The sequence below is a fragment of the Amphibalanus amphitrite genome, unplaced genomic scaffold (genome assembly GCF_019059575.1).
Source record: "Amphibalanus amphitrite isolate SeventyFive unplaced genomic scaffold, NRLGWU_Aamphi_draft 000860F_arrow, whole genome shotgun sequence".
NCBI lineage: Eukaryota > Metazoa > Arthropoda > Thecostraca > Balanomorpha > Balanidae > Amphibalanus > Amphibalanus amphitrite.
The window spans coordinates 148,416-173,902 of NW_024882354.1; the positions used below are offsets into that span (position 1 = coordinate 148,416).

The 25,487-nt window shown below is 51.6% G+C and overlaps 2 protein-coding genes across 3 annotated transcripts in view; one reads left to right on the plus strand and one right to left on the minus strand.

The window, feature by feature from the left end:
• The window catches only part of LOC122367262 (thrombospondin type-1 domain-containing protein 4-like), a 102,619-nt gene extending 101,653 nt beyond the window's left edge, over positions 1-966 (minus strand). Inside the window, exon 1 of the mRNA XM_043340210.1 lies at positions 698-966. Coding sequence (XP_043196145.1) covers positions 698-720 — 23 coding nt within the window. The 5' untranslated portion in view covers positions 721-966. The remainder of the gene's footprint in view (positions 1-697) is intronic.
• A 13,545-nt stretch (positions 967-14,511) lies between these two features.
• LOC122367265 (kelch-like protein 10) lies at positions 14,512-23,924 on the plus strand. 2 transcript variants are annotated; one of them, XM_043340218.1, is made up of 7 exons: positions 14,512-15,456; positions 15,598-15,779; positions 17,927-18,138; positions 20,241-20,389; positions 21,618-21,804; positions 22,159-22,281; positions 22,731-23,924. In XM_043340218.1, exons 1-7 carry the CDS (start codon positions 14,599-14,601, stop codon positions 23,030-23,032), a joined length of 2,013 nt encoding a protein of 670 aa, XP_043196153.1. In that variant the 5' UTR covers positions 14,512-14,598; the 3' UTR covers positions 23,033-23,924. The 2 variants fall into 2 exon arrangements, with proteins under 2 accessions (XP_043196153.1, XP_043196154.1); XM_043340219.1 differs by having other exon boundaries at positions 14,531-15,456; positions 17,927-18,127.
• Positions 23,925-25,487: the final 1,563 nt, after the last annotated feature.

Genomic DNA, 25,487 nt, shown 5'->3' on the forward strand with positions numbered 1-25,487 from the left:
TATTAGATAGAACAAACAATGAATAATTTTAACATACTGATGAACTTGACCTTGGTCCTTCCGGTATCCAATTACCTAGTTGTTAACAATGAAAAACACTTCAGCCATTTCATACAGAGCACTGTTTGAGTCGTGTGGATATTCCCGATTGTAAAATACATGATGTTTAAATCGTATCCGGGCAAGGTTAAAATCGTCCAAATGGTAACAAAAACTAGGGCATTAATTCGACACAATTAATTTGCCTCATAATCTTCTCAAAGGGACATCCCCACATCGCCACCTCGCCAGCCACGCACGAGGCCCGCCCCCGTCGTCGGTAGCCGGTTGTGTGCAGGGATCAACATTCAACAGGTTTGTCCTGCCGTGTATCGCTCCACCGTACGAGAGCGTCTTATCGGACCGGCACCGCTCGGCAACACAGCTCGATAGAGGGGGCCGGTTACAGCGCGCCGGCACGGGACAGGACCAGGGGTGCATGGCATAAACCGATTTAAACGCTCCATAAATCTGTCGGCTAGATAAGCTGCACGTCCAACGCCCACTGTCAATGTCAAGAGGCACGTCGCGTGGTGTGACATTCGGCACAGGGAGAACACAATGTAAAGAGGCGGTTTGGAAAATCCAGCTACTGGACCTCACCACTTCATACGAGCCCGTGCCCCGAGTGGTCCCCACAGCGGCGGCGGCCACTCACCTGGGTCCTCCGAGGGGCCTCATGGCGCGTGCTCTCTCCGCCCCCTCTCACCCCTCACACCAGACTGACACTCTCCGTACACGGGCGACAGAGCGGGCGTCTCTAGCCGACACTGGCCTGGCGCATGGCCCGGACCGACCCCGCTCAGGAGACACCACCGCGACCCCCACCGACACCGGCGTGCGACTGACCGGGCGGCGGCGGCGGCGACCACCTGGTCCCGCGCGGCCCGCGCCGAGAGCTCGAGCTGCCGAAGCACGCCCCCTGCCGCCGCCGCGGTCGTCGAGGGTCCGCCGGGCCGCTGAGGGTCCGACGGCCAGTCGGCTCTGTGAGAGGGGAGGTTCGGCGGACCGCACTGCCATCTACCGACGACATCACAAACTAACGGTAGTCAAGAGCATCTCCGACTACGAGATAGATGATAGTATCGCGAATTTCCCACAAAGGTAATTTGCAGTAAACCGTGCAATAGCTGGACAAAAAAAAAACACGACGATCTGTCTTCTTTTCCATTCATATTTCTGGTAAATTTTAAATTCCAAAGTATTCATTCATTCATTCATTGCTTCATTCAACCATTCCTTCATTCACTTATTCATTCATTCATTCAATTATTAATGCATCTCTTCAAATAGTTTTTTAAGCGGAGTTTTTTGTATGAGGCACCTATTTATTTGAACTGCCATGAGCATATTATCTTTAAATGCGTATAACATAAGAAGGGAAAATATCTCGCAATTTCAAGCCGAGGCGTAAATACAAGAGTTAACATGGTTATTGAAGGGAAGCATGCTAGCTCCAATTTTACTATTTGACGGTGCACTAGCGACAGGGTCACTCGGTGAAGCCTACAGACTGCCAGTTGAAATCTGCACGTGCATCTTGGTTCATGAGCACTAGACAGTGGACACTCGAGACAGGGGACATTCCAACATCCTTTGGTGCAACACTCATGGCTCCTATCATTCATCCATATTAGCTCTTTGGTTGCAGACATGAGAGCGTTCAATGTAACTTCGTCATGACCGCTTCTGTACATCGGCTTTTGAATAGGAAAAATTGATAGAGTAAAGCCAATTTGCACTATAGGCACTCGTGTATTACATTATTACGGCTGATCATGATCACGGTTGGTGCTTTTTTGTGCTGGTATATTGATAGCAAGAACGAAATAACAAGAATCCAGTACACAGCCCAGCCTTGGTAACAGACGCTCCCGTAACATCGATTATAAAAAAGAAACAATATCTATGTAAAATTAAAGAAATAGACATTAAAAAAACACTTCGCCTCACATCAACTTACCGATCAGAAAATAAACAACAAATCTCATGTTTTCTCGCACCGCGCCAGAGCTACTACAATCCCCAGCTGACAAGCACAGCCACAGCAGCGAGAGGTGTTCCGACTGCCCGCGTCTCAAGGCCTGTAACCCGGCGGCGGCAGCGCGGTCCATCACTCTCTAAAAGTGCCGGCTGCCTTTTGGGGAGCGACACTCAGTGCTCGGTGCTCGTCTCCCGAGCTTAGAGCTGTGACGGCGGTCTTGGACAGGGATGGGGACAGCTGTCTTGGACAGTGATTGGGACAGCTGTCTTGGGGAGGTGGGCCTGGGACAGCCCTGTTTGGATTACAGGTGGGGGCAGGCCTGAGACAGTCCGCCTTATCTATGGGTTATAGGGATGCCGAGCGCCAGTAAGTTCACAAAAAAACTCGTTAAGAACCAAAATCCTGCAGTGTGTGCGCAAGGTACATACCTACATCCCTTGCATCAGCAAGGTCGTAAAACAAGGGCCTGTCGGGCTGTCGTATTTTGCGACCAGCCATAGGTATGCTACGTCCAGAACGTCTGACTTTGACGATCGTTTTACCACAGCCGCAACCAAACTTTAAGGCGACCTCTTATATATAGCACTTTTAATTTTCACTAATGATACATCTAGAACGGCACTCGTCCTCTTTCCCCTGGCTGACGTATGTATTTAGAGCTAATGAAACACATCAAATAACGCGCTGAAACTGTTTGAACTGAACGCGCTCTCACACGCAGATCTGTCACACACTTCAATCGTTCCTACACGTTCTAATTTGTTATTCTTTCCATCGAAGATTTTATTAATAGATTCGAGCGTGTGAACGAATCTGAGTGCGCGCACAGTGTAAATAAATACACGTTTTAGCGCTGCTCATCAATTAACCTTCATTCCTTACGGGTTACGTTTGATGTGGAGGTCCATTAGCCCCAATCTGACGAAGCGCCTCTCCGGCAGCCCCAGCTCAGGAGGGGGGGGGGGGTGCTGCCGTCACTGAGCCGTCCGGCCAGTGCAGTGGGGTAGAACCGGCAGCCGGAGATACTCTACCGTCACTACACCGCCCAGCCCTCGGCAATGGTCAACGCACCACCGCAAAACAAACCGATCCAATCGCATCTCCGCCGTTCACCCCACGCTGACTGCCGACGACAAACGAGTCCACACAGCGGGCCCCGAGCACCTGCGGCGTCTCCGATGCTACATTACGAGCCTCTCGCCTCTGACAGCATCGGGAGGGGATCCGCCACTGGCGACACTGATCTCCAGTCTCCACCCAGCTGCCCGGCAGTGCGGCTCCATCGCACACCCGTGATAGGCTCCTGCACTAACGGGCAGGTAGCGTAGGATCAGGATCACGAGTCACAGTTAGTGGCAGCATGTGTTGGAGCGCCTTTAACCCGGCAGGCGGTGGGCCTACCAGCCACCTTCCACGCGGTGGGGGGGGGGGCACTTTTTTGCCCCCCCCCGTATCTCCGAAACTACTGGACGGATCCGGAAAATTCAAACGGCGTTCGATAGCCCTGTCAAATTTGTCGAGGGAAACCAAATTTCATTGACCTCGGGGTCACCGATGACGTCACGGGTCAGGTCAAAGATAAAATGTTTCACCGTTCACAGGGCTTCTAGGGAAAGCGCTATAACATCGAGTAAAACGCATTTTGTCGAAAATCAGCGATAAGGCGTCAGTTGTCTAGTGCATATGTTGCTATTAGAGGTCACTGGTCATACCAGGTCAGGTCACAGGTCAGGTCACCAAAGGTCACCAAGGGTCACCACATGAGCCCAACTTTACTAAGGTTATGTGATGCATGTTTTATGGCCAGTTTTTCATTTCCAACTCAATGGTGTTGGTTATAAGACCATCAGGTACGGTTTAGGTCACTTTCTGGTGGAGGTCAGGTCAAGGTCAGGTCAAAAAAGGTCAAATTTCAAAGTTGATATTTTTGCATAAAATGGGTATCGATTCGATGCAGCTCGTCACGGGGAGTCTAATGGTGGTCTTTGTTTTGCGCTAGGAGGTCTAGAATTGCTAAAAATTGAGTTCGAAAATTTGACGTCATCATTTTTGAACAGTTTTTTTCGCTATAACTTGGCCAAAAAACGAGGTATCGATCTCAAATTTGGTATGTAGATAGAAGGCGGTAGGGACTATCACATATATTCCGTTTTTTTTTTTCGAAATTCAAAAAACTTTTTGGATTTTTTGGCTATTATATTCAAAAAATCTATTTTTTTATTTTTGGGGGTCAAAATCCAAAAAAATCGAAAAACCGAAATAGCAGTTTTGTAGCCCTCTTAATTCCACACCTTTTATGGCAAAAAACATTTTTCTGTATCTCTAAAGCTGTAGGCCTGACAGCTCTTCCCGCGAAACCTTTTTTGGGGTCGAAAATGGCAAAAATGACGTCACTCTTACGTCATTAGCGGCCAACCTATCATAGCCTTTGGAAAAATTTTTGGTCACCATGTGCGCTAGCTGCTCCCGGGAGGGTACTGAAAGTTTGGTGACGATCGGCGCAGCGGTTCTCGAGATATATCGAAAAAAGTAAAGGGGGGGGGGGGCAAAAAAATGCCCCCCCCCCCACCGCCTGGAAGGTGTGGTGTATAAGTGGAATTCCATGTAAGACGGCGAAACTGTCACTGTCTATGTGAGTGAAAAAGTCACTTTTGAGCGACTGTGGGAGACAAAAAAAAAAAATAACATACCTACTTAATTAAAATTTATTCCGAGTTAAGACAAAAACTTTGTGGAAATCTTCGTAATGGGCTTATGCCACCATTTCCTATGTAGGTTACTCCGTATGAGTGAGTCATACCACGCAAACTTTGATAAACATCATAACATAGGCTGCATTTTATCGCGCATGCCAATGTTTGCCTTAACCCGCGCCCCACTGGGGGGGGGGGCTATTTATAGCCCCCCTCCCGTTTTTCTGCAATAACTTCCAAACCGCTTGACGTATCAACACCAAACTTTCAGTACCTTCGGCTGCATCAATTTGACACCTTGTGTCAAAATTTGAATTTCGTACCTACCATAGGTCGGCCGGAAATGACGTCAGAGTGACGTCATGTTCGGCCGATTTCGACGCAAAACATTGAACCACGGCAATCGCTCCCAAGAGCTCAGTTTTTGAGCTAGATCCAATTTCTTTGCATGAGAGGACTCAGAATAGACTGCGCTATCAAACTGCTATCTCGGATTTTCGACATTTTGAAAATTTCGAAAATTTTATATAATAAAATTCAAAATTTATATTTTTACATTTTTTCCCAAACATTTTTGACTTTTCGAAAAAACCGGAATATATGTGATAGAACGCATTATTATGACTAACTCTAGCAAGTTTTAGCTAAATATCTTCAAAAATGGCCAAGTTATACACATTATTGCAAAAAATTAACAATTGTTAATTTTTCAAATCAATTTTTCAGCACAAATTTGACATCGTACGCCAATATGAATAGCACCATCGTGTTCCTGAGCTCAAACTGCATCCAATAGACACCTTTTTTGTTGAAAAATTTTAACTTCAAAATTTGACCTTTTTTGACCTGAAAGTGACCTGACCTAAGCTAAATTTGACTCAAAATGACCTCGAATGACACAGACGACATCAAATTCGAAATGTTTGGCCCAAATGGACCATATAACATCTGTCACGTGACCGACGGATGATAAAATATTTTCGTGACCTGTGATGACCTGACCTTGACCTAAAAATCAAAGTAAAAGTTTGGTACCCTCAGAGTATCTAGAGCATCTGTTCACGAGTGTGTGAACCAAAAATGAGCCTGATCTGACTTGTAAGATGGCGGCCAGAGCCCAAAACGTGAAGAAGCCAAAATGCTAATAATTTTTACTTTGACCTGACCTGTGACGTCATCGGTGACCTCGAGGTAAATGAAATTAGGTTTCGCTCGACAGTTTTTGCGGGGTTATCTGACGCCGTTTGAATTTTGACGATCGGCCCAGTAGTTTCGGAGTTAGGAGGGGGGGCTATGAATAGCCCCCCCCCCCCAGTAGGGCGTGTTATACGCAGACCCCAGTGGGGCGCGGGTTAATCCAGCCATCCGCTAGGCTCACCGCAAACATCTCAATTCCGCCTCGAGTGATCTAGTTCCGCCGCCTTTCTTCGCCTCTTCAGTTGGTCCTGAAGCCCCGCTCTGTTCAGTGCCGTGACGCCGCACCTCGCGCCTAATGTGAGCAGCATCACGGACCGTGACTCGTCCGAAGCGGCCCTAACTGCTCGCCTGCGACCGATGACCGAGCCACAACGCTGAATGCAAGGCGGCCGGGCCAGTAATTGCAAGGCTAACCATGTGCATGAGCTCCAGTGGCCTGGAAGCAGCATTTAACATGATGACTATCTTCCTCACCGAGATAATTGTATGTCAAGCATAAAAGACAGATGTGTGCTGACAGTGGTTGTGAGAGTTTCATGCAATAGCATCCGTGCAGCCAAATATTTTTTTCCTTACCAAAGACGTTATACAGACCAGGAGCTACGTTAAAACTTGCAAGATAAACGCTTAACGATGAACGCACTTCAGCTGGCAAAATGACGTTTGAATTTTGATCGATAACAAGAGTGAGGTGTTATGGTCGATTCCGGTGGTTAGTTTAGCACTCTCGCGGCGATTTATCGGGAGCGGCCGATTACCCTCGAAACACAATGGCGGCGACCATGGAACTGTTTATTGTTTCTGTGCTTCCATATGACCGGGGGGTGATACCAAATGAAGGGAAGGGAAAACGTGCCCCATCACAACACCCCCCCCTCAAGACGCATGCGTCGGTACAAAATACGCATTGCGTCTAACACATAAAAAAAATGTACACCACACACGGTGTGGACGCACGAACTCAGTCGTACGTCTGGTCCGCCCAGCGCACGGTCAGTCGGGCCGGACGGCGACGGCGGCGCGTCCCACGGCGCACTGAGCTGGGGTCATCGGCGCTGTTCCGCAGCACCGGTGGTGCCGGCTGTCCGCCCGCCGGCGCAGCGGCGGCGGTCTCCTCCGTGCCGTCGGGTGCCGAGCTCGGAGCGGGCTGCTGCCGGCGCCCGGGTGCAAGTGTGGCGGCGCCCTCCGAGATGAGAGATCTCTGGGGTCGCAGATAGCGCCGGTTCCGCCAGTAGACTCGGCCACTGGGCAGCCGGACCAGGTAGTCGCGCCGCTGTCCGACTGCCGTGATGACGCCGACGCGGTCCCACAGCCCCGACCGCGGGTCTTGGACGAGCACGCGCTGACCCATGGTGAGCGCGCTGTGCTGTCGGGCTGTCGCGTCGTACCGCTCGGCTGTTTTCTGTTGCTGCGCCGCGGCTCTGGCGTCACAGTCGTCCGCCGCCCGCTGCCAGCAGTCGGCGAAGGCCCGGTGGTGCGCCGGCACTGCCGATCTCAGCGGGTGGCCGAACAGGACCTGAGCCGGAGAGCGGCCGTCGGCGCGCGGCGTGTTGCGCAGTTCCAGCAGCCCCTGCGCGTAGGCGTCCGTGTCGAGCTCACCGCTGCTAGTCGCCTTCTGGATGAGCCGTTTGGCGGCCTTGACCGCCGCCTCAGCGTGTCCGTTTGATTGCGGGTAGTGCGGTGTGGAGATCTGGTGCTCCACTCCCCAGCGGCGCAGAAACTCTCGGGTGAGCCGGGCGGTGAACTGGGGTCCACCGTCTGTCCGGAGGGTGGTGGGCACGCCGGTGGCCGCGAACATCTGGCGCAGGCTGCAGACCAGGTCTCTGGCAGTCGCCTCGCCGGCCACGTGCGACACAAACGGCCACCCGGACAGCCGGTCCGCGTACACCAGGAACGTGCGGCCGGCCCAGACGAAGTAGTCGGCGGAGACAGCCTCAAACACACGTGACGGCGTCTTTTCCGGCATCAGCGGCTCCTTCTGCTGACTGGGCAGGTACCGCTGGCAGGCCGGGCACGCACCGACATGGTTCGCAATGTCACTGTCCAGGAACGGCCAGTAGACTACCTGCCGCGCGCGGCGTTTGGTGCGCTCGACGCCCTGGTGACTGGCGTGCAGGCGCTCGAGCGTGGCGCGCCGCAGACTGGGCGGTATCACGAGCCGCTGGCCGCACACCACTAGGCCGTCGTCCACGGCCAGCCGGTCCCGAACTCCCCAGTACGGTCGGAGGCGCGGGTCCAGCTGTGACCGGTGCTCTGGAAACCCGATCAGGATCAGATCGGTGAGTGCGATGAGCTCCGGATCGGCGGCGGCGGCGGCGCGCACCTCTGTGAGCGCCGCGTCTTTGAACGGGCTGGGACCGTCGTCCGCCCCGTCGGTGGCCAGCCGTGAGAGCACGCTGGCGAGTTGATGGCTGGCGTCCCTCTCGGCTTCCTCGTCCTCAGGCGCCGGGTCATCCACCGGCGCGCGCGACAGCGCGTCCGGGATGGCGTGCAGCTTGCCTTGCCGCCAGGTGGCGAGCAGGTTGAACGGCGCCAGCCGCTCACGTAGCCGCTGGAGCCGCGGATTTTCGATCTCCGCGAGGCTCTTACTGTTGAGGATCGGGATGAGCGGCCGGTGATCGGTCAGGACTTCAAACCGCTGCATCCCGCTGAGATAGATGCTGCATTTCTTGCAGGCCCAGGCCAGGGCCAGCAGCTCCAGCTCGATCACGGCGTACCGCGACTCGGCGTCCGATAGGAAGCGTGAGCCGCACTGGATCAGTCGCCACCGGCCGGCGGCGTCTTGCTGCAGCAGGCAGTAGCCCAGGCCGCCGGAGCGAGCGGCGTCAGTCTCGAGGACTGTGCGGCGGCGAGGGTCGAAGAAGTCGAGCACGGGCGGCGACGTGAGTGTCATCTTCACCGCGCTGAACGCCTGCTCGTGCGCTGGCGCCCACAGCCACGCGTTCCGCGGCCGCAGCAGCTGTCTCAGCGGCTCGGCGGCGGCGGCGACCTCTGGGGAGAAGGCGCCGAGCTGGGTCACCAGGCCGAGGAACGACCGTAGGTCGGTGATGTTGCCGGGCCTGGGGAAGGCCTGGATGGCACGAACTTTTTTGCCGTCGGCGGTATAGCCAGCTGAATTGATGTGGAAGCCGCAGAATTCCACTTCATCTTCCGCGAACTGACACTTGTCCGGGTTGAGTGTGATGCCGTGCTGGTCACATCTCTTCAGGATCTGCCGCACGTGCTGCAGGTGGGCGGCGTAGTCAGCATCATAGGCCAGGACGTCGTCCACGACCTTACACGTGCGCGGGATGTCGCCGAGCGCGGCGTCACCGCGCTGGTTGTACACGTCGCCAGAGCTGACGATTCCCATTGGGGCCCTCAGGTACCGGTAGCGGCCCCACGGCGTGATGAAACACGTCAGGTCTCTGTCTTCAGGCCGGATGGGGACCTGGTGGTACCCCGCCTTGCTGTCCAGCTTGGTGAAGTACGCAGCGCCGGGTGAGACGGAGGCGACTGCGTCTTGAGGCGAGCGGACCGGGTACGTCGGTCGCTTCACGAACCGGTTTAGCTTAGTGAAGTCCACGGTCAGCCGGCAGCCGGACACTGTGCCGTCTGACGACCGTTTGGCCACCGGAACAATCGGATGACACCAGTCGGTGGGGTGCTCCACCGGCTCGATGATGTCCTTTTCCATCAGCTCGTCGAGCTGCAGTCGCACGTCCTCTCGCCAACAGAACGGGATATTCCGGGCGGTGGTCACAGCGTGAGGGACGGCGTCGTCCGTCAGCTCGATCTTCATCGGCTCCCCCGTCATCTTCCGCAGGGTCGACTTCGTATCGAAGACCCTCGGGAACTCGGCTTTCAGTTCGTCGAAGTCTGCCCGCCGCTGCCGTGCGGAGGGGGTGCCACCGGCGGCCGGGCCGTGCGCGCGGCCGGGCGGCGGCGGCCGCCCGGTCGGGTCGGCGCCGGCCGAGCTGGCGGCCGGCCGGTCGGCGGCAGAGACGCGGCTTAGGTCCCGGGTCTCCTCAGGTGCCGCCGTCGTGCCGCTGCAGCGCCGTAGTGAGGGCTGGCTGCCGGCGGCGGGGGCCTCGGGCGGCTCACCGGGCGGCGGCGGCTCCGGTGCCCCACCGTCCGTCCCAGTCTCGGCTGCCGAGCCGCGCTGACAAATCTGCCGCGGGAAGCTCGCCGGCAGAATTCCCAGGCCGATACAATCGTGCCACGACAGCAGTGGTGAGTGCAGTGCTCGCAGAACGGACACCTGCACGGTCTGTATGACGTCACCGAGCTGCAGGGTGAGGGCGCACGTGCCCACACAGTCCAGCCGGCGGCTGTCTGCGGCCCACAGCACAGATGTGGAGGGCGTGAGGTCCGCTCTGCTCACTCCCATGGACTCGGCTTGTTGCAGTGAGAGGGCTGATATCTCAGCGCCGGTGTCGGGCGTCCATACGGTCGACCGCCTGACTCCGTTTGGTAGGTGCAGCTGTAGCCGTACCTGCGGCGATCGGTGGGCCGTCACACTGTTGAGGCGCGCGCCCGGCGTCCGGGCCGCCGGCGGCGCTGACTGCTGCCGGTTCGCCGTGTCTCTCGTGGTCGTATTCGCTGCCAGCACCGAAACCTGCCGGTGCGACGCGTCGGCAGCCGCAGTGCCACGGCGGCGGCTGCTTGCGCTACGGTGGCGCCGGCCCCTCCCCTGGCGGCGGCTGCTCGCGCTACGGTGGCGCCAGTCCTGGCCCTGGTGGCTGCGCTCGGAACTAGGCGTCTGCCGGTGCCGCTCATCAGTGCCCGCGGCACGCCGGCAGACCGAGGAAAAGTGGTCCCGTTCGTGGCATCGGTGGCAGGTGCGACCCAGGGCGGGGCAGGCACGACCGTCCGTGTGCTGCGCGGCACCGCAGCGGTCACACCGCCGGGTCTGGTCGGCCGGGCGCGAGTCCGCGCCGCTCGGCCGACCGCGCTGTCGCCGGTACTCGGAGAGACGGCGCAGAGACGGCTCGCCCGGGCCACGGATCGCCGAGCTGTTGAGACGGGCGCTCTCAGACGCCCGGCACAGGTCGGCGGCCATCTGGAAGGTCAGATCGGGCAGCTCCAGCATGCGGCGTCTGGCCTCGTCATCACTGGTGCCCACCACCAGATGGTCTCGGAACCGATCATCGGTGCAGTTCGGGCAAAAATCACAGCAGGACGCTATCTCCTTCAGGGCGCAGATAAAATCGTCCACTGACTCGCCTGGCTCCTGCATCCGCATGTTAAACTCGCAGCGGTCGATCACCACGTTCCGCTGCCGCCGAAGGTGGGCGTGCATGGCGGTGATCACATCGGCCATGGACGCCTCGGCCGGGATGGGCAGGCCGAACCGGACCACACGGGCCCAGTCGTCGTCGAGAACGGCGAGCAGGGCGGCCCGCTGCTCAGCCTCGGTGAGATCGTGGACGCCGGTGAGGAGGCAGTAGCCGGAGAACTTCTCTTTCCAGGCCTCAAACTCCTTGAGGGTAGCGGTAGCCGCCAGCCGGGGCGTGGGCGTGCCGGCGGCGGGCATTCGTGCACGCGGCCGGGCGCCGGAATCGGGCCCCGCAGCTGCCTGGGCGGGTGCCGTGGCGTCCTGCACGGCCGTCGGGCCGGGAAGCACCCGCTCCATCAGCGCGGCCATCCGCTCCTCACGTCGCGCTGCCGCTGCAGCCAGCTCCAATTGCTGCTGCAGCATGCCCCGAAGCAGCTCCATCTCAGACGGCTTCTCAGCGGCGGCGGCCGACTGCGCCTCATCGCCGCCCGCCATCTTGGACGCGCGCGCCGCACAGATATTTACACACGACAGGCACAACGAGTACGGTTAGTCGCGGCCGTCAGCGAAAAGTTAATAAAAGATTACGAAACCGACCGACCGCGCCATGTTATGGTCGATTCCGGTGGTTAGTTTAGCACTCTCGCGGCGATTTATCGGGAGCGGCCGATTACCCTCGAAACACAATGGCGGCGACCATGGAACTGTTTATTGTTTCTGTGCTTCCATATGACCGGGGGGTGATACCAAATGAAGGGAAGGGAAAACGTGCCCCATCACAACATGAGGTGATTTAACCCGCGCCGTGCTGGTGGTCTGAGTTTTCCGTGTCGTGCTGAGGGGAGGCGTTTTCACGCTCCCGTCTAACTCAGCTCCTGGGCCACGTGGCGACACGCAGTAAGCGGCATTCGAAAGAGCGTCAAAAAGAAAATGAAGAAAACACGACAGTAATCTTTACGTCAGGTCAAAGGTCAGGTCATCGTAAGTCATCAAAGGTCAAACTTTGCCTATTTCAACAATTCTTGAAAACCCGGCGCATAACTCGGGAACCAATAGAGCTACAGCGCCGCGAAAAGCACATTCGATAGCTCTTTTAACACTTTTCCGCTAACATGTCCTCAGATTTGACCTCAGATCAACGGTTTAGCCTCGGAGGCAAAAACTCTAAAAATAGCCGTTTTTACGAAAAATGCTGTTCTGTAATAACTTTTTACTCCAGACAGACAGCACATTTCTTTTCTTTTGCCAGCATCATGTTACTCTCGTCGAGACGCGTCGAATGAACTATAACTTGATCTTGAAAGGTCATCTTCAAAATTTCACTTCAGGTCAAGGTCATGACCTGATCGGAAAAGGTCATGTTGCATATCAGTAGAGCCGTATCGTCGAGCTGACCACATCCGAGGTATTTTCACCGCTCTATCATGTCTCTATCAAAAGCTATTGTTAAAAACTGTCAGGGACCTTTCATGACCTGAAATGACCTCAGGGGCACAAAGAGGGGTCATGAGTGCAATTTTTCGATTCAAACTGTCATGTTTACCCATAAAATGATGTTTGAGAACATTTAGAACGATGTTTATCCATGAGAAGCTCATTTCAATTTTCTGCCATTGACTTGTAGGTAAAGGAGAGGTCGCAAAATTGACCTGACCTTAGGTCGCAGATATCAAAATTCCGAGATAATTTTTTTTAAATGCATACTGTTACTCTTATCAATCGCTGAAGATTGATTTCAGCCTCTGCGTCACATATATTACGAGCTTAGCCCACAGTGGTGACAAACAACTTTCCTCGACTTCTTCAATAGAGTACCGCCCGTAGCTAGAACGATGACTAGCTGTTATAGGTGCGACCGAGGACATCCGGACGCAGCCAGGTCGTAAGAGGTCGTCATGACAATAGCGACATAGTGCTGCAAAAAGAGAGTAACACAAGCAAGATGAACTTGTTTGCGGTTTGCTGTGCACTGTGACTTGCATCTACTTCCAATGGGCAATAGTGTCTGCATGAGCTTACCTTACGTTTAACGAGTACAGCTATCATTCGCAACAGTGTTTGATGAGAGAGCATTTGGGTTAACCCTCGCCCGTATAGGGGGGGGGGTCGAACGGACCCCCCCCCCATGGTTTTTCGCGAATAACTCGCGTTAAAAGCGGCCGATCGCGACGAAACTTTCAGTACCCTCGCGTTAATCAATTTTACACCTACCCTGAAAATTTCATGACCCTGACCCCAATGACCTTTGACCTGTGACCTACTTTTCGAGACCATGTTTGGCCGGAATCGCGATTCGGCGTATGTCGGCTCGCATTAGCCGCGCGTTTGCAGTCTTTTCGTGGTTTCAAGCGTTGAAACATGTGATATGATGTTGCCCCTATGCATTAGGGTGGGTGTCAAGGTCACCTGAAGGTCAGGTCAGGTCATTGACCTTTGGTGACCTCGGTTCACTTTTTCGAGTTTTACATGTTTCTAGGCCAGTTTTTGGAGCTGAATTCGAATTTAGCAACCATATGAACGTTTACGAAGTAGTTTTGGTACCTTCGTAACATGTTACGAAGCTGTCAGAGGCGGTTGACACCTCCTAGGAATACCCGGCAGGACCCCTACTGGTTGACCTGACCTGACCTGACCCGACCTGGACTAAATGCATAAAGACATCATCTGTGATCAAAACTAACATGATATTCGTGATCAGCGCCCCGAAAAACCCCATAGCAGCCACACTTTACGACGTTCTAACAGGTCCCGATTTTCCCGACTTTTGGGTCATTGACCTGACCTGCAAGGTCAACCAATGACCTAGGACCTTAAAATTAGGCATCATCGGCTTCCTCTCGTCACGGGCAGCACGCTCGTTTTTTCCGCGAAGCTCTAGCTCGATCAGGGGCGAAACGGCAAGGGGGGGGTCCAACGGACCCCCCCCCCCCCCTTATACGTTCGCGGCTGGAAAAACACCAATACGGGCGAGGGTTAAGAGGGCACAGCCAGACCGATGTTGAAAAACATAGCACAAAAACCGAAAACTAGTTTCCACTTCGGTATATTTTGAGCTTCAAACGATGCATGCGTGTTGACCTTTTCAAGCGGGTACAACGTATCAGTTGCGGGCGTGAAGAATCATATCACCAGACCTCGTTCTTATGAAAGCTAGTGAGAAGCCCCCTCCCCCCAAAAAAAAATATTTAAAGCAACAAATATGAGGAGTCAAAACAAGGAACCAATTTACTTCTTCCGGATGGTTTAATTGCGAGTCATAAATAAATTTGAAAAGTCTGCGGCTACGAAGTATACCGTAAGGTTTGTCATAATTTCTCAAGAGATTTTTCACGCGCAATTCCAAAAATTTAAAATGGCTCCGATAAATTGAAAGTCTTTTTCGGAATAGGTTGATTATGGCCATGTGGTCACCATGAAATGGCCCTGGAATGGAGCGTCCGAGCAGAGAACTTCGAAGTACCCGTTCGCGCGTGCCGACATGCCCCTGTGAAGCTGAAGAGCCCACCAGAAAACGGCGAAAACGCTGCGTTACGGAGAAAAATCACGACGAACAGAAGCACCATTGCATGGCGGCCAGATACTCATCTGACGTGACAGAAGTGCTATCGGAATTGCGATCACAAAGACAGTTGTGTGACGGTGTGCTTCGAACTGAAGACGGGGGCGTTTTTTACGTGCACAGGGCAATTTTGGCCGTAGTAAGCCCCTACTTCAAGGCTTTGTTCATCAACAGTCTAACACAAGGCGACCCCGAAACAAGCGACGCTACGATACGGGATATTTCAAGTGATCTGCTCGGACTAATCGTAGATTATGCATACACGGGTGTTTGCAGCGTCACTCATGAGAACGTCGGACGTCTTCTCCCGATATCAGACCGCTTGGGAGTTTTAGGTGTCGTAGGTCAGTGCTGTGATTTTCTCATCAAAGAGCTCAAGCCCAACAACAGTCTAGGTGTTTGCAAGTTCGCCAAAGATTACCTCTGTGCTAACCTGGAGAAGGTGGCAAGAGATTATTCTCTGGTGAACTTCGCAGAAGTGATTCGGAAAAGTTCAGAACTAAAGGAACTATCTGCATCAGAGCTTGAGGGCCTACTTTCAGATGACAAGCTAAACGTCAAAAGCGAAAAGCAAGTTTTCGAGACAGTGGTGGCGTGGGTCGAGCATAAAACAGAGGAAAGAATACGCTGGCTTCCGTCCCTTCTGAACTGTGTCCGTTTTGGACTGACAAACTACCGGTACCTCTCCAAAGATGTCTGGAACCACCGTCTCATCGCAGAGAACCAGGTAAGTGCATTGATACGGTAGAACCTGAGATATAAATCCTAACGTAATACTACAGTGTTTCGTAACAAACAGACACCGTTGTCAATAAATAAGCCCATGCTGTAACCAGAGGACTGACATTACAATTCATGTCGTTTTTAGGATGCTCAGGCCGCCCTGTATGGGCCATCCATCTTCTTGGCGGAGTTCGACTCATCTGATGACATGGAAGTGGATCTCACCCATCCTCTAGCAAGGCCAAGACAACCACACGAGATCCTCCTATCAGTTGGAGGATGGACCGCTGGAAGCCCCACCTGCTTCATCGAAACATACGATGACAGGTGAGAAAAATATGTGAGATCTGTCGACTTCTTGATTAGCCAGCTTAAATCAACGTATGTAAACGAATTGACTGTTATTTAACTCAGCAAATAAATAAGGTAGATCACATAAAGTTATTTTATCTATGGCATTTGCCTAGCCGTATTAACCTTAAAAATATTTCTCGCCGGATCGTTTGCAATGCCTATTTGCTCATACATAGCATGTAATAGCATGACTCCCATAGCATGTAATGCTATGTAATTACATAGCATGTACCTAATAGCATGACTCCCCTTCAAGCTTTCTATTTTGCAGTCAACCAAGCCGGAAAAAAATGAAAACGGACAAATGAATTGTTGAACGTGCGTAATTTAACCCGCGCCCGGCTGGGGGTCCTGGATTTCCACGCCCTGCTGGGGGGGGGGGGGTGTTTGAACACCCCCCCCCTTGTAGCTCGGCTCCTGGGCCACGTAGCGATACGCGGAAGGCGGCGTTCGAAAGAGCGTCAAAAATAATGACGAAATCACTGCGGTCAATTTTTTGGTCAGGTCAAAGGTCAGGTCACCAGAGGTCATTGAAGGCAAAATTTCGCCGATTTCCAGGTTGAATGTCGAAAATTTCCAAGAAGCCGACGCATAACTCGAGAACCAATAGAGCTACAGCGCCGCGGAAAAGCGCATTCGATAGCCCTATTAAAGCCCTTTCTGAGTATTTCTCTCAGATTTGACCTAACGTCAACGGTTTTGCCTGCAGGGGGCAAAAACTGCAAAAGTAGCCGATTTTTTCGAAAACAGTTTTTCTGCAATAACTTTTGACCCAAGCCCTATACGAGCTTACTTTTACCGGCATCATGTTCCTCTCGTCAAGACGCATCGAATGAACTATAACTTGACCTTGAAAGGTCAACTTGAAAATTTGACCTCAGGTCAAGGTCATGACCTGACCGAAAAGGGTCATGTTGCATATCAGTCGATCCGTATCGTCGAGCTGAACACATCTAAGGCGTTTTCATCGCTCTAGCATGCCCCTATCAAAAGTTATTTGCGAAAAACTGTTAGATACCATTCGTGACCTAAGATGACCTCGGGGCATAAACAAGGGCCACGGACACCATTTTCATGTTCAGTGTGTCTAAACCACTTGTAGTTCGGTGTTTGGGAGTGTTTATAATGTCTTTCGTCCAAAAGAGGCGCATTTCAATTTTCTCCCATTGACTTATAATGGGGAGGTCGCAAAATTGACCTGACCTTAGGTCATCGATATCAAAATTCTGAGATATACATTTTGTACATGCTATTGCTCTTAGCAATCGCTGAAAGTTTCAAAGCGATCGGTCACTCGGTGTAGCTATGACAGACATTGAAACTTTTTATGAGGTGAGGTCACTTCAAGTGACCTGGTGACCTGACCTTGAATGACCTTGGTCTGAAATTTTCACAACATGTGTAGAATTGATGTATGATAAGGTGTACCAAAAACGGCGGCGCGGAGCGCCGCCGTTTTTGAGATATTCGCGAAAAACCACAAGGGGGGGTGTTCAAACACCCCCCAGCAGGGCGCGGGTTAAGTAACATAGCCTCATCACGCATTCTTTCCACGTTTGCAATGCAAAGTTTTGGCGAAAACATCACAAATGTCATTTGAAACTGAACATGGTTTAATTGGTAAGCTCAAGGAAGTTGGATCAACACTGTGTGGCTCACATTTTTTTTTGTGGTGGAGGATAAGAAAACGTGAAACTACTAAAAGCAATTGTGACAAGTATCCATTGTAAACATTCCCAAGCAATTTACAGACTGAGAGTCGCACTATATTAAGTATTTTGCAGCAGGGGCGGAGCTTCCTATACAGTTGGTGGGGCGGCTGCCCCACCAACTTGCCATTTTGACCAACCAATAAGCGTTTTGCTTCACCAAGTTTAGCTGATCTGTACCTAGAACTTTGTTGCTTTGTAAATCAACCTTTTTCGTACTGAGGAGCTTTGAAATATTTTGTGTAGCATAAAAAATTGTCTCTACTCGTATAATGTAAAACATTGATTCAGTGTAGCAATCTATTTGACTTAACAACCGGGTATTGTAGGTTTGACGACTTTTTGCTCCACTAACTTTTCTGGAAAAGCTCCACCCATGTTTTGCAGTGTTACAGAAGTCCTGCATTGCAGGGCAGACCGGTGGTTCCTCTCGATGGACGTGGATGTGCGGCCGAGAGCATACCATGGTCTTGAGGTGATCGACAACATGGTATACATGGTCGGAGGTTTCGATGGCAACGAGCACTTCAACTCAGTGCGATGCTATGACCCTGTGAAGAAGGTCTGGTCGGAACGCGCCTGCATGTATACTCCACGCTGCTATGTCAGCACGTGCGTCCTGGGTTAGTAAAGTTGCACGCTTATTGTATAGGTTTTCAGGTGCTATCCTTTTGTGGAGGGTGCCCTTTCAGTCTAATGAGACCTTTTTGGAGCCAGACGGATGAAAGATATAAGAGGAAAACATCTGTCTGGGCGGACACCCCTGGTGTACCGCTGGTATCAAAACACTAAGTCAACCGGTCGCTTCTTACCTCCAAGTATATCGGTTGTATTTGGCGACTGATTAAATAGATGTTTTGGTAAATAGCTTACAAATATAATAACATTAATTCGCATTTTATATTATTTTTTGGAAATGCCGCAAATAATCGTTTTCGATAAAATCATCTATCAAGTTAACCACAATTTCGACTCGCAAAATGGCAATGTCACATTGCAACATACCGAGGCAGTTGCTCGCGCCTCTTTTAACTCGGCTCCATAACTGGGCCACATAACGACAAGCGGTAGTTGGCGTTCGAAAGCTCGTCGAAAAATCACACATCAGCCTAAAGCTACAGTAATCATCACCAAAAAAAATCACAGCAACAACTTCGCGGAATTAGCATTCGACAGGTAGTTAACTCTTTTTTTCTCGCTAGTCTCCTTAGGTTTAGCTTGCATTAACATCTGAGGTCATTGACCCCGGATGATTTCAAATTACTTAACTCACCGGAATTATTGTTATCAAAGTGACATTTTTCGGCACTTCACAATACATACCGATATAAAAAGCTGTATAAAGAGCATGTTGAAATTGGAAAGGTGTATGCACGGCATGTACGGCACATCATTTAACCCGCGCCCGGCTGGGGGTCCTGGATTTCCACGCCCTGCTGGGGGGGGGGGGGGGGTGTTTGAACACCCCCCCCCCCTTGTAACTCGGCTCCTGGGCCACGTAGCGATACGCGGAAGGCGGCGTTCGAAAGAGCGTCAAAAATAATGACGAAATCACTTCGGTCAATTTTTTGGTCAGGTCAAAGGTCAGGTCACCAGAGGTCATTGAAGGCAAAATTTCGCCGATTTCCAGGTTGAATGTCGAAAATTTCCAAGAAGCCGACGCATAACTCGAGAACCAATAGAGCTACAGCGCCGCGGAAAAGCGCATTCGATAGCCCTATTAAAGCCCTTTCTGAGTATTTCTCTCAGATTTGACCTAACGTCAACGGTTTTGCCTGCAGGGGGCAAAAACTGCAAAAATAGCCGATTTTTTCGGAAACAGTTTTTCTGCAATAACTTTTGACCCAAGCATTTTACGAGCTTACTTTTACCGGCATTGTGTTCCTCTCGTCAAGACGCATCGAATGAACTACAAGTTGACCTTGAAAGGTCAACTTGAAAATTTGACCTCAGGTCAAGGTCATGACCTGACCGGAAAGGGTCATGTTGCATATCAGTCGATCCGTATCGTCGGGCTGAACACATCTAAGGCGTTTTCATCGCTCTAGCATGCCTCTATCAAAAGTTATTTGCGAAAAACTGTTAGATACCATTCGTGACCTAAGATGACCTCAGGGCATAAACAAGGGTCACGGACACCATTTTCATGTTCAGTGTGTCTAAACCACTTGTAATTCGGTGTTTGGGAGTGTTCATAATGTCTTTTGTCCAAAAGAGGCGCATTTCAATTTTCTCCCATTGACTTATAATGGGGAGGTCGCAAAATTGACCTGACCTTAGGTCATCGATATCAAAATTCTGAGATACACATTTCGTACATGCTATTGCTCTTAGCAATCGCTGAAAGTTTCAAAGCGATCGGTCACTCGGTGTAGCTATGACAGACATTGAAACTTTTTATGAGGTGAGGTCACTTCAAGTGACCTGGTGACCTGACCTTGAATGACCTTGGTCTGAAATTTTCACAACATGTGTAGAATTGATGTATGATAAGGTGTACCAAAAACGGCGGCGCTCCGCGCCGCCGTTTTTGAGATATTCGCGAAAAACCACAAGGGGGGGTGTTCAAACACCCCCCCCAGCAGGGCGCGGGTTAATTTACTCGTATGTGGTATTTGTTTCCTCAACGTCTTTACAGCAATTATGAAGCTGTGCCGATTTAAAAGTTGTACAGCGTTACGGTGTAAATATTTAATATCTTCGCAAATTTTCAAACACTTTCCAGACTCCAAGATCTACGCGATGGGAGGCTACGACGGCCGGTCGCGGCTCAACAGCTGCGAACGGTACGACCCGGTGACCAACCAGTGGGAGATGCTGCCCAGCATGCACCGGCGCCGCTCGGACGCCTCCTCCGACAGCCTCGCCGGAAAGGTGACCTGACCTGACCTCACAGCGGAGTGACATGACCTTAGAGCGGGAAGACCTAACCTCACAGCGGAGTGACATGACCTTAGAGCGGGGTGACCTGACCTGAGAGCGGGGTGACCTGACCTGAGAGCGGGGTGACCTGACCTCACAGCGGGGCGACCTGACCTTAGAGCGGGGTGACCGGACCTTAGAGCGGGGTGACCGGAACTTAGAGCGGGGTGACCTGACCTGACCTCACAGCGGGGTGACCTGACCTCTCAGCGGGGTGACCGGACCTGACAGCGGGGTGACCTGATCCAACAGCGGAGTGGCATGACCTCAGAGCGGGGTGTTGATCTATGAGCGGGGTGACCTGAGCCCCATATGGAAATAGCTGATGATTGAGATCCCATTTAGGTTGAGCTGACGCTGACCTGAGAACAAAGATGATCATTGATCCGGCTCCACATATTGTGACCTGACCTGACGACAGAACGTAACTGACCTGATGTCACCCGGCTCCATAGATGGAATGGCCTGAAACAAAGACAGACACGGCCGTCATAAAGTGGTAAAACTAAAAACCAGGGTATCCCACACCTGAGAGCAAAGGTGGCCAGCCCCCTTCCCCCAATTAATGTTGACCTGACCTGACAACAGTAGGGTAAGCTGCCGCTGCCCCACATCGGTAAATAGAAAGACCTGACCTGAATGAAAGAGAGGCAACGGCCCGACTACAGCGATGGCGGGCAATCAAAATTTTAACATCATACTTTTGATTCTATTTTTCCCATACTGTTGGGACGGGCGTGCCAGTTAATGCCCCTATGCCGCTCAAACGGTCCCCCGCAGACTTTGTCGGAAATTTGGGGGCGACCCGGTCCCTCAGTCCGAATCAGGGGTGTTTGACCATACTGACCAAAGGTGAGGATAACTGGTCCTGATGATTGAAAGGGGAATCGGATTTGCATATGTGGCCTGGTAAGGTTAAAATAAAATGGGATTCGTAAGTTATTGTCAGAGTTATCAAGGTGAATTGGGAGATCGCGGACCAATCGATTTCGTTTAATGCAAAGATATTCGCTTAATACAGCAAAAACAAGAGACCGATAGAGCTCGTTGATTGTTCATGACATCATTTCCCACAGGAAAATTCATGAAAACTGCAATCCACGGTACAAAGCAGACGTACTGAGGTGCTTGCATTTCATCACTCTGTGTTTACCGCCGTCCGTGTTCACGTTGCCGGCAGGTGTACGTCGTCGGCGGCTTCGACGGCCAGGAGGTGCTCAACAGCGTCGAGGTGTTCGACCCGGCCGAGAACACGTGGAGTTTCGCCGTGGCCATGAACAGCCCCCGCAGCGGCGTCTCGCTGGTGGCCTACAACGACTCGCTGTACGCCCTCGGTGGCTTCGACGGCGCCCGACGCCTGCGCTCCGGTAGGTGGCGCGCCGAGGGGCTGACCGAGCTGCAGAGGACGCTGGCAGCGCCGTACCGATCTCGATAACACTGGGCCCACGGGCTGGTTAGCAGACTCGACCCCAAAAAAGCATCGTATCTGTCATTGTTATGCCCAGGACGAACCTTACCTCATCCCTAATCCCGGGCCGGCGGTCAACCCCCCCCCCCCCCCCAGGCAGCTGGTGAGGGCAGCTCCAGTGGGTAAGAAGATTCTCTCCAGGATGACCGAGCTAGGTGACCTCAGGCGCCTGGCTCACCGGGGCATCCCACTCCTAACAGAATGGGCTCAATACAAAACATTCCAGCGTTATGTTCACGCCTGTTGTCTGCAGGCGAGCGCTTTACTCTGGGACACGGCGGAGGCTGGGTGAACGTGAGGAACATGTTCAGCCCGCGGAGCAACTTCGCCTCGACGGTGCTGGACGGCAGCATCTACGTCATCGGTGGATTCAACGGTAAGCAGCTGAGAATTAAAAAGTGACATCACGTTGACTGAACTTTGTAAATGTGCTCAGCAGATTCCGGCACAATCCAGATGGTGTTTATGTAGATTAATGTGATCGGTCGGTGCGCTAGCAGAATGTTTATCGGCAAGCGCTCGCGTACTCGTTTTGACCTTTACAAAATGTTTACTTTGTGATGTGGCAGAGTGCACAAAGCACCCTTGGACAATGCAAATAATCTTGTTGCGGTAGGACGGACTTGTAATCCCTTAGCTCAGAACTCAAACGAGTGAGACTTGACCTATTTAGCATTTTTGTATCGCAATATTGATACTTTACGTACTATCCGCTATTCATGTCGTTAAGGACGCACATTCAACGTCGAACGTCCCACCTGAATAGGAATCAAATTTACGGCAGTCATGTAACCCTACGGTCTCTACGTTCTCGCCGTTCAACAGGCTCCACCACCATCCCGGACGTGGAGTGCTACGACGAGCAGCGCGACCAGTGGGAGGACGTGACCAGCATGAACGTCAACCGGTCGGCGCTGTCGGCCTGCGTGCTGCGCGGACTCGTCAACGGCAGGGAGTACTCGTTCCTCTCCCGGCTGCAGCAGCAGCAGCAACAGCAGCAGATCGTCCAGCAGCAGCAGAGCGCCGCCAGCGCGCAGCCGACGGAGGTGCCGCCGCAGTCGACGCCGTCGTCGCAGCCGGCGCCGACGGCGGCCGCAACCGTGCGCAGCTCACGGCGCAGAAACTGAGACGTGACGTGACGCGATCTGTGACGTGACGTGGCTCACAGTGACGTAACTGGCCTGTGATAGACTGTGGCCGGCCGGGGCCGCCGCGGCCGCCCCGGCGCGGGACGCTCGGCAGAATGGTGACCGCCGGGTGTCGGCCAGTGGCCACTCGGCGGGGGGCTGTGTGTGATCGGGGGACATGAATGGAGCGAAACAGCGAGAATGGCAAACGGAATGGAATGACTGAGAGACTGACACAGAGGCCAACTAAATCGCCAGTAGCAAACTGGAAGGGATCATAGGTAGGTAACCCAACAAAAGGCTTCGACAGAAACCGTGCTGATAAAGCGCAGCTCAGTTCTGAACCTGGGAAAGCATGACTGTTCAAAAAGCTTCGCTAAAAGCTCAACCCAATCAGGTTAAGTTTCGGGAGATCGGAGTCAAATCAACATCACACTCATGCTCCAGATCTCAGCTGAAACGCATGAGGCCCCGACTCCTCGAATGGATGTTCTTTCCGAATCTTGCGTCAAGAGCATTTTAACGTTTCACGTAAAACGGTCAACTGTTACAAAAAGTATATGTATGCTCGATATGTTTGCGCTACTCTAATCATGACATTTGACGATCATCTGTTTCCTAATCATGCTTGATATTTGTTAATTTGCGACCTTATATTTTGTTTATATATTATGAGTGTTTGTTTCTTATCGATTCATACCAAAACACCTAAATCATCAAGTGTTCGTGAATCTTGTTTTCATTGCTTGTTTCATGGTCGAATGTAGACAAAGGGGTGATACATGAGCAACGGTATATCTCTGACGATGGCTTGAGTGCTGTATTGCCCTTTTATAACCATTTTTTGAGGATTCCACTAGTTATTTTGCTTAATAAAACTATTTGTTTCTGATGAGATGTTTAGGCGTGGTGAATATGTGGTGTGGTATGTGCGTCAAGCAGAAAGAAACAAAAGAACACGCTTTAGGTGCAATTCACATGATATTCATAGATCGCAATATGTATTCCTGGCAACTGGATTCTGGGTCATCAAATGGAAAAGTACGTCGCGAGGATACTACAGTCGCGAGATCGGCGGTCAAGGTTCAGCCGCTGCTGCCATGCTCGGCTGGTGACTGGATCGTTTAAGTTCTTGTATTGAATGACGGACGCTCAACCATGTGAGGTCATTGAATGTGGCTGTCGACGAGGCATTCGAAGTTAGTCGTCAATCATCACAAACAAGATGTTCTGAACATTTCGAAGAGATGTAAGACTGACGGAACCGTTTAACTTTATTAATAGATCAAATATAAGAACTTTGCTAGGCGGCGAGAAAAACAAACCTGGGGCCCAGAACCTACAGCTAAGAAATAAAAACAGTAAAAAGCAAATAAAATTGCACGAAGGTCAACAATGTTCTAACAATGTGATTGTACCAAATCGTCACTTTGTGACCATTTATTTTTGGCGAAGTTATTTACCAAAACCAGACCCTTTCTTAGGGGCTTTGACGTGACCTCAGAGGTCCCAGATTGACCTGAGGCCTTGAAATTCGACATCAGTCACTGCTTCTCGTAACCACATTATGCTCGTTTTTTTTTGTAACTCAAGCAGAGGCGAAACACCGAGGGTGTCTCCCCCTTCACCCAGCCTCGTGTGGAAAAACAATAGGCAAGGCGAGGGTTACATTTTGATGTTAGATATGGGTTTGTACTTAAATTGTTCGAAATTTCAATAATATCGTCATTTCGGAGACAGAATATGGATACACAACAAGTTCATAAATAAAAAAGCACCTGAAAGTTGTTTGGGTGTGCAAAGAAAACCGTGGCGTGCAGCGCCGCAAAACCTTGTAGGTATACACAGCTCATGATACATCGACTTCGCATCGTGTGTAAAATTTTTGACCCCAGGTCACATAAGGCCAGGTCACCAGGTCACGTAAGTGACCACGTCTCTAAAAACTGTGTGATTCTGTCATTCCTGCAGCTTACATCCTAGGAGCTGAAACTCGGGAGTTGCATGAGGGAATCAGTACCAACAAGCTGCTTATCTCATATCTCGGGATTGTGATATCGGTGACCTAAGGTCAGGTCAGTTTTGCGACTTCTCCATTGTAAGTCGATAGGAGAAAATTAAAATGCTCTGATTTTGAGCAAAAACACTCTCAAACATCGGGATATAAGTAAAAATGACACGCTGAATCAGAAAATCGCGCCTGTGTGACCCCCTTTATGCTCCTGAGGTCATCTCAGGTCATGAAACGTCTTAAACAGTTTTTTTAACAATTAAGTTTAGGTGGAAGCATGCTAGAGCGCTGAAAACACTATGGATGCGTTCAACTGAACAATACAAATCGACTTATGTGCAACATGACCCTGACCTTGATCTGAGGTCAAATTTGTAAGCTGACCTATCCAGGTCAACTTAAATTTCAAATTCGATACGTATCGACGAGAGAAACGCTATGCCG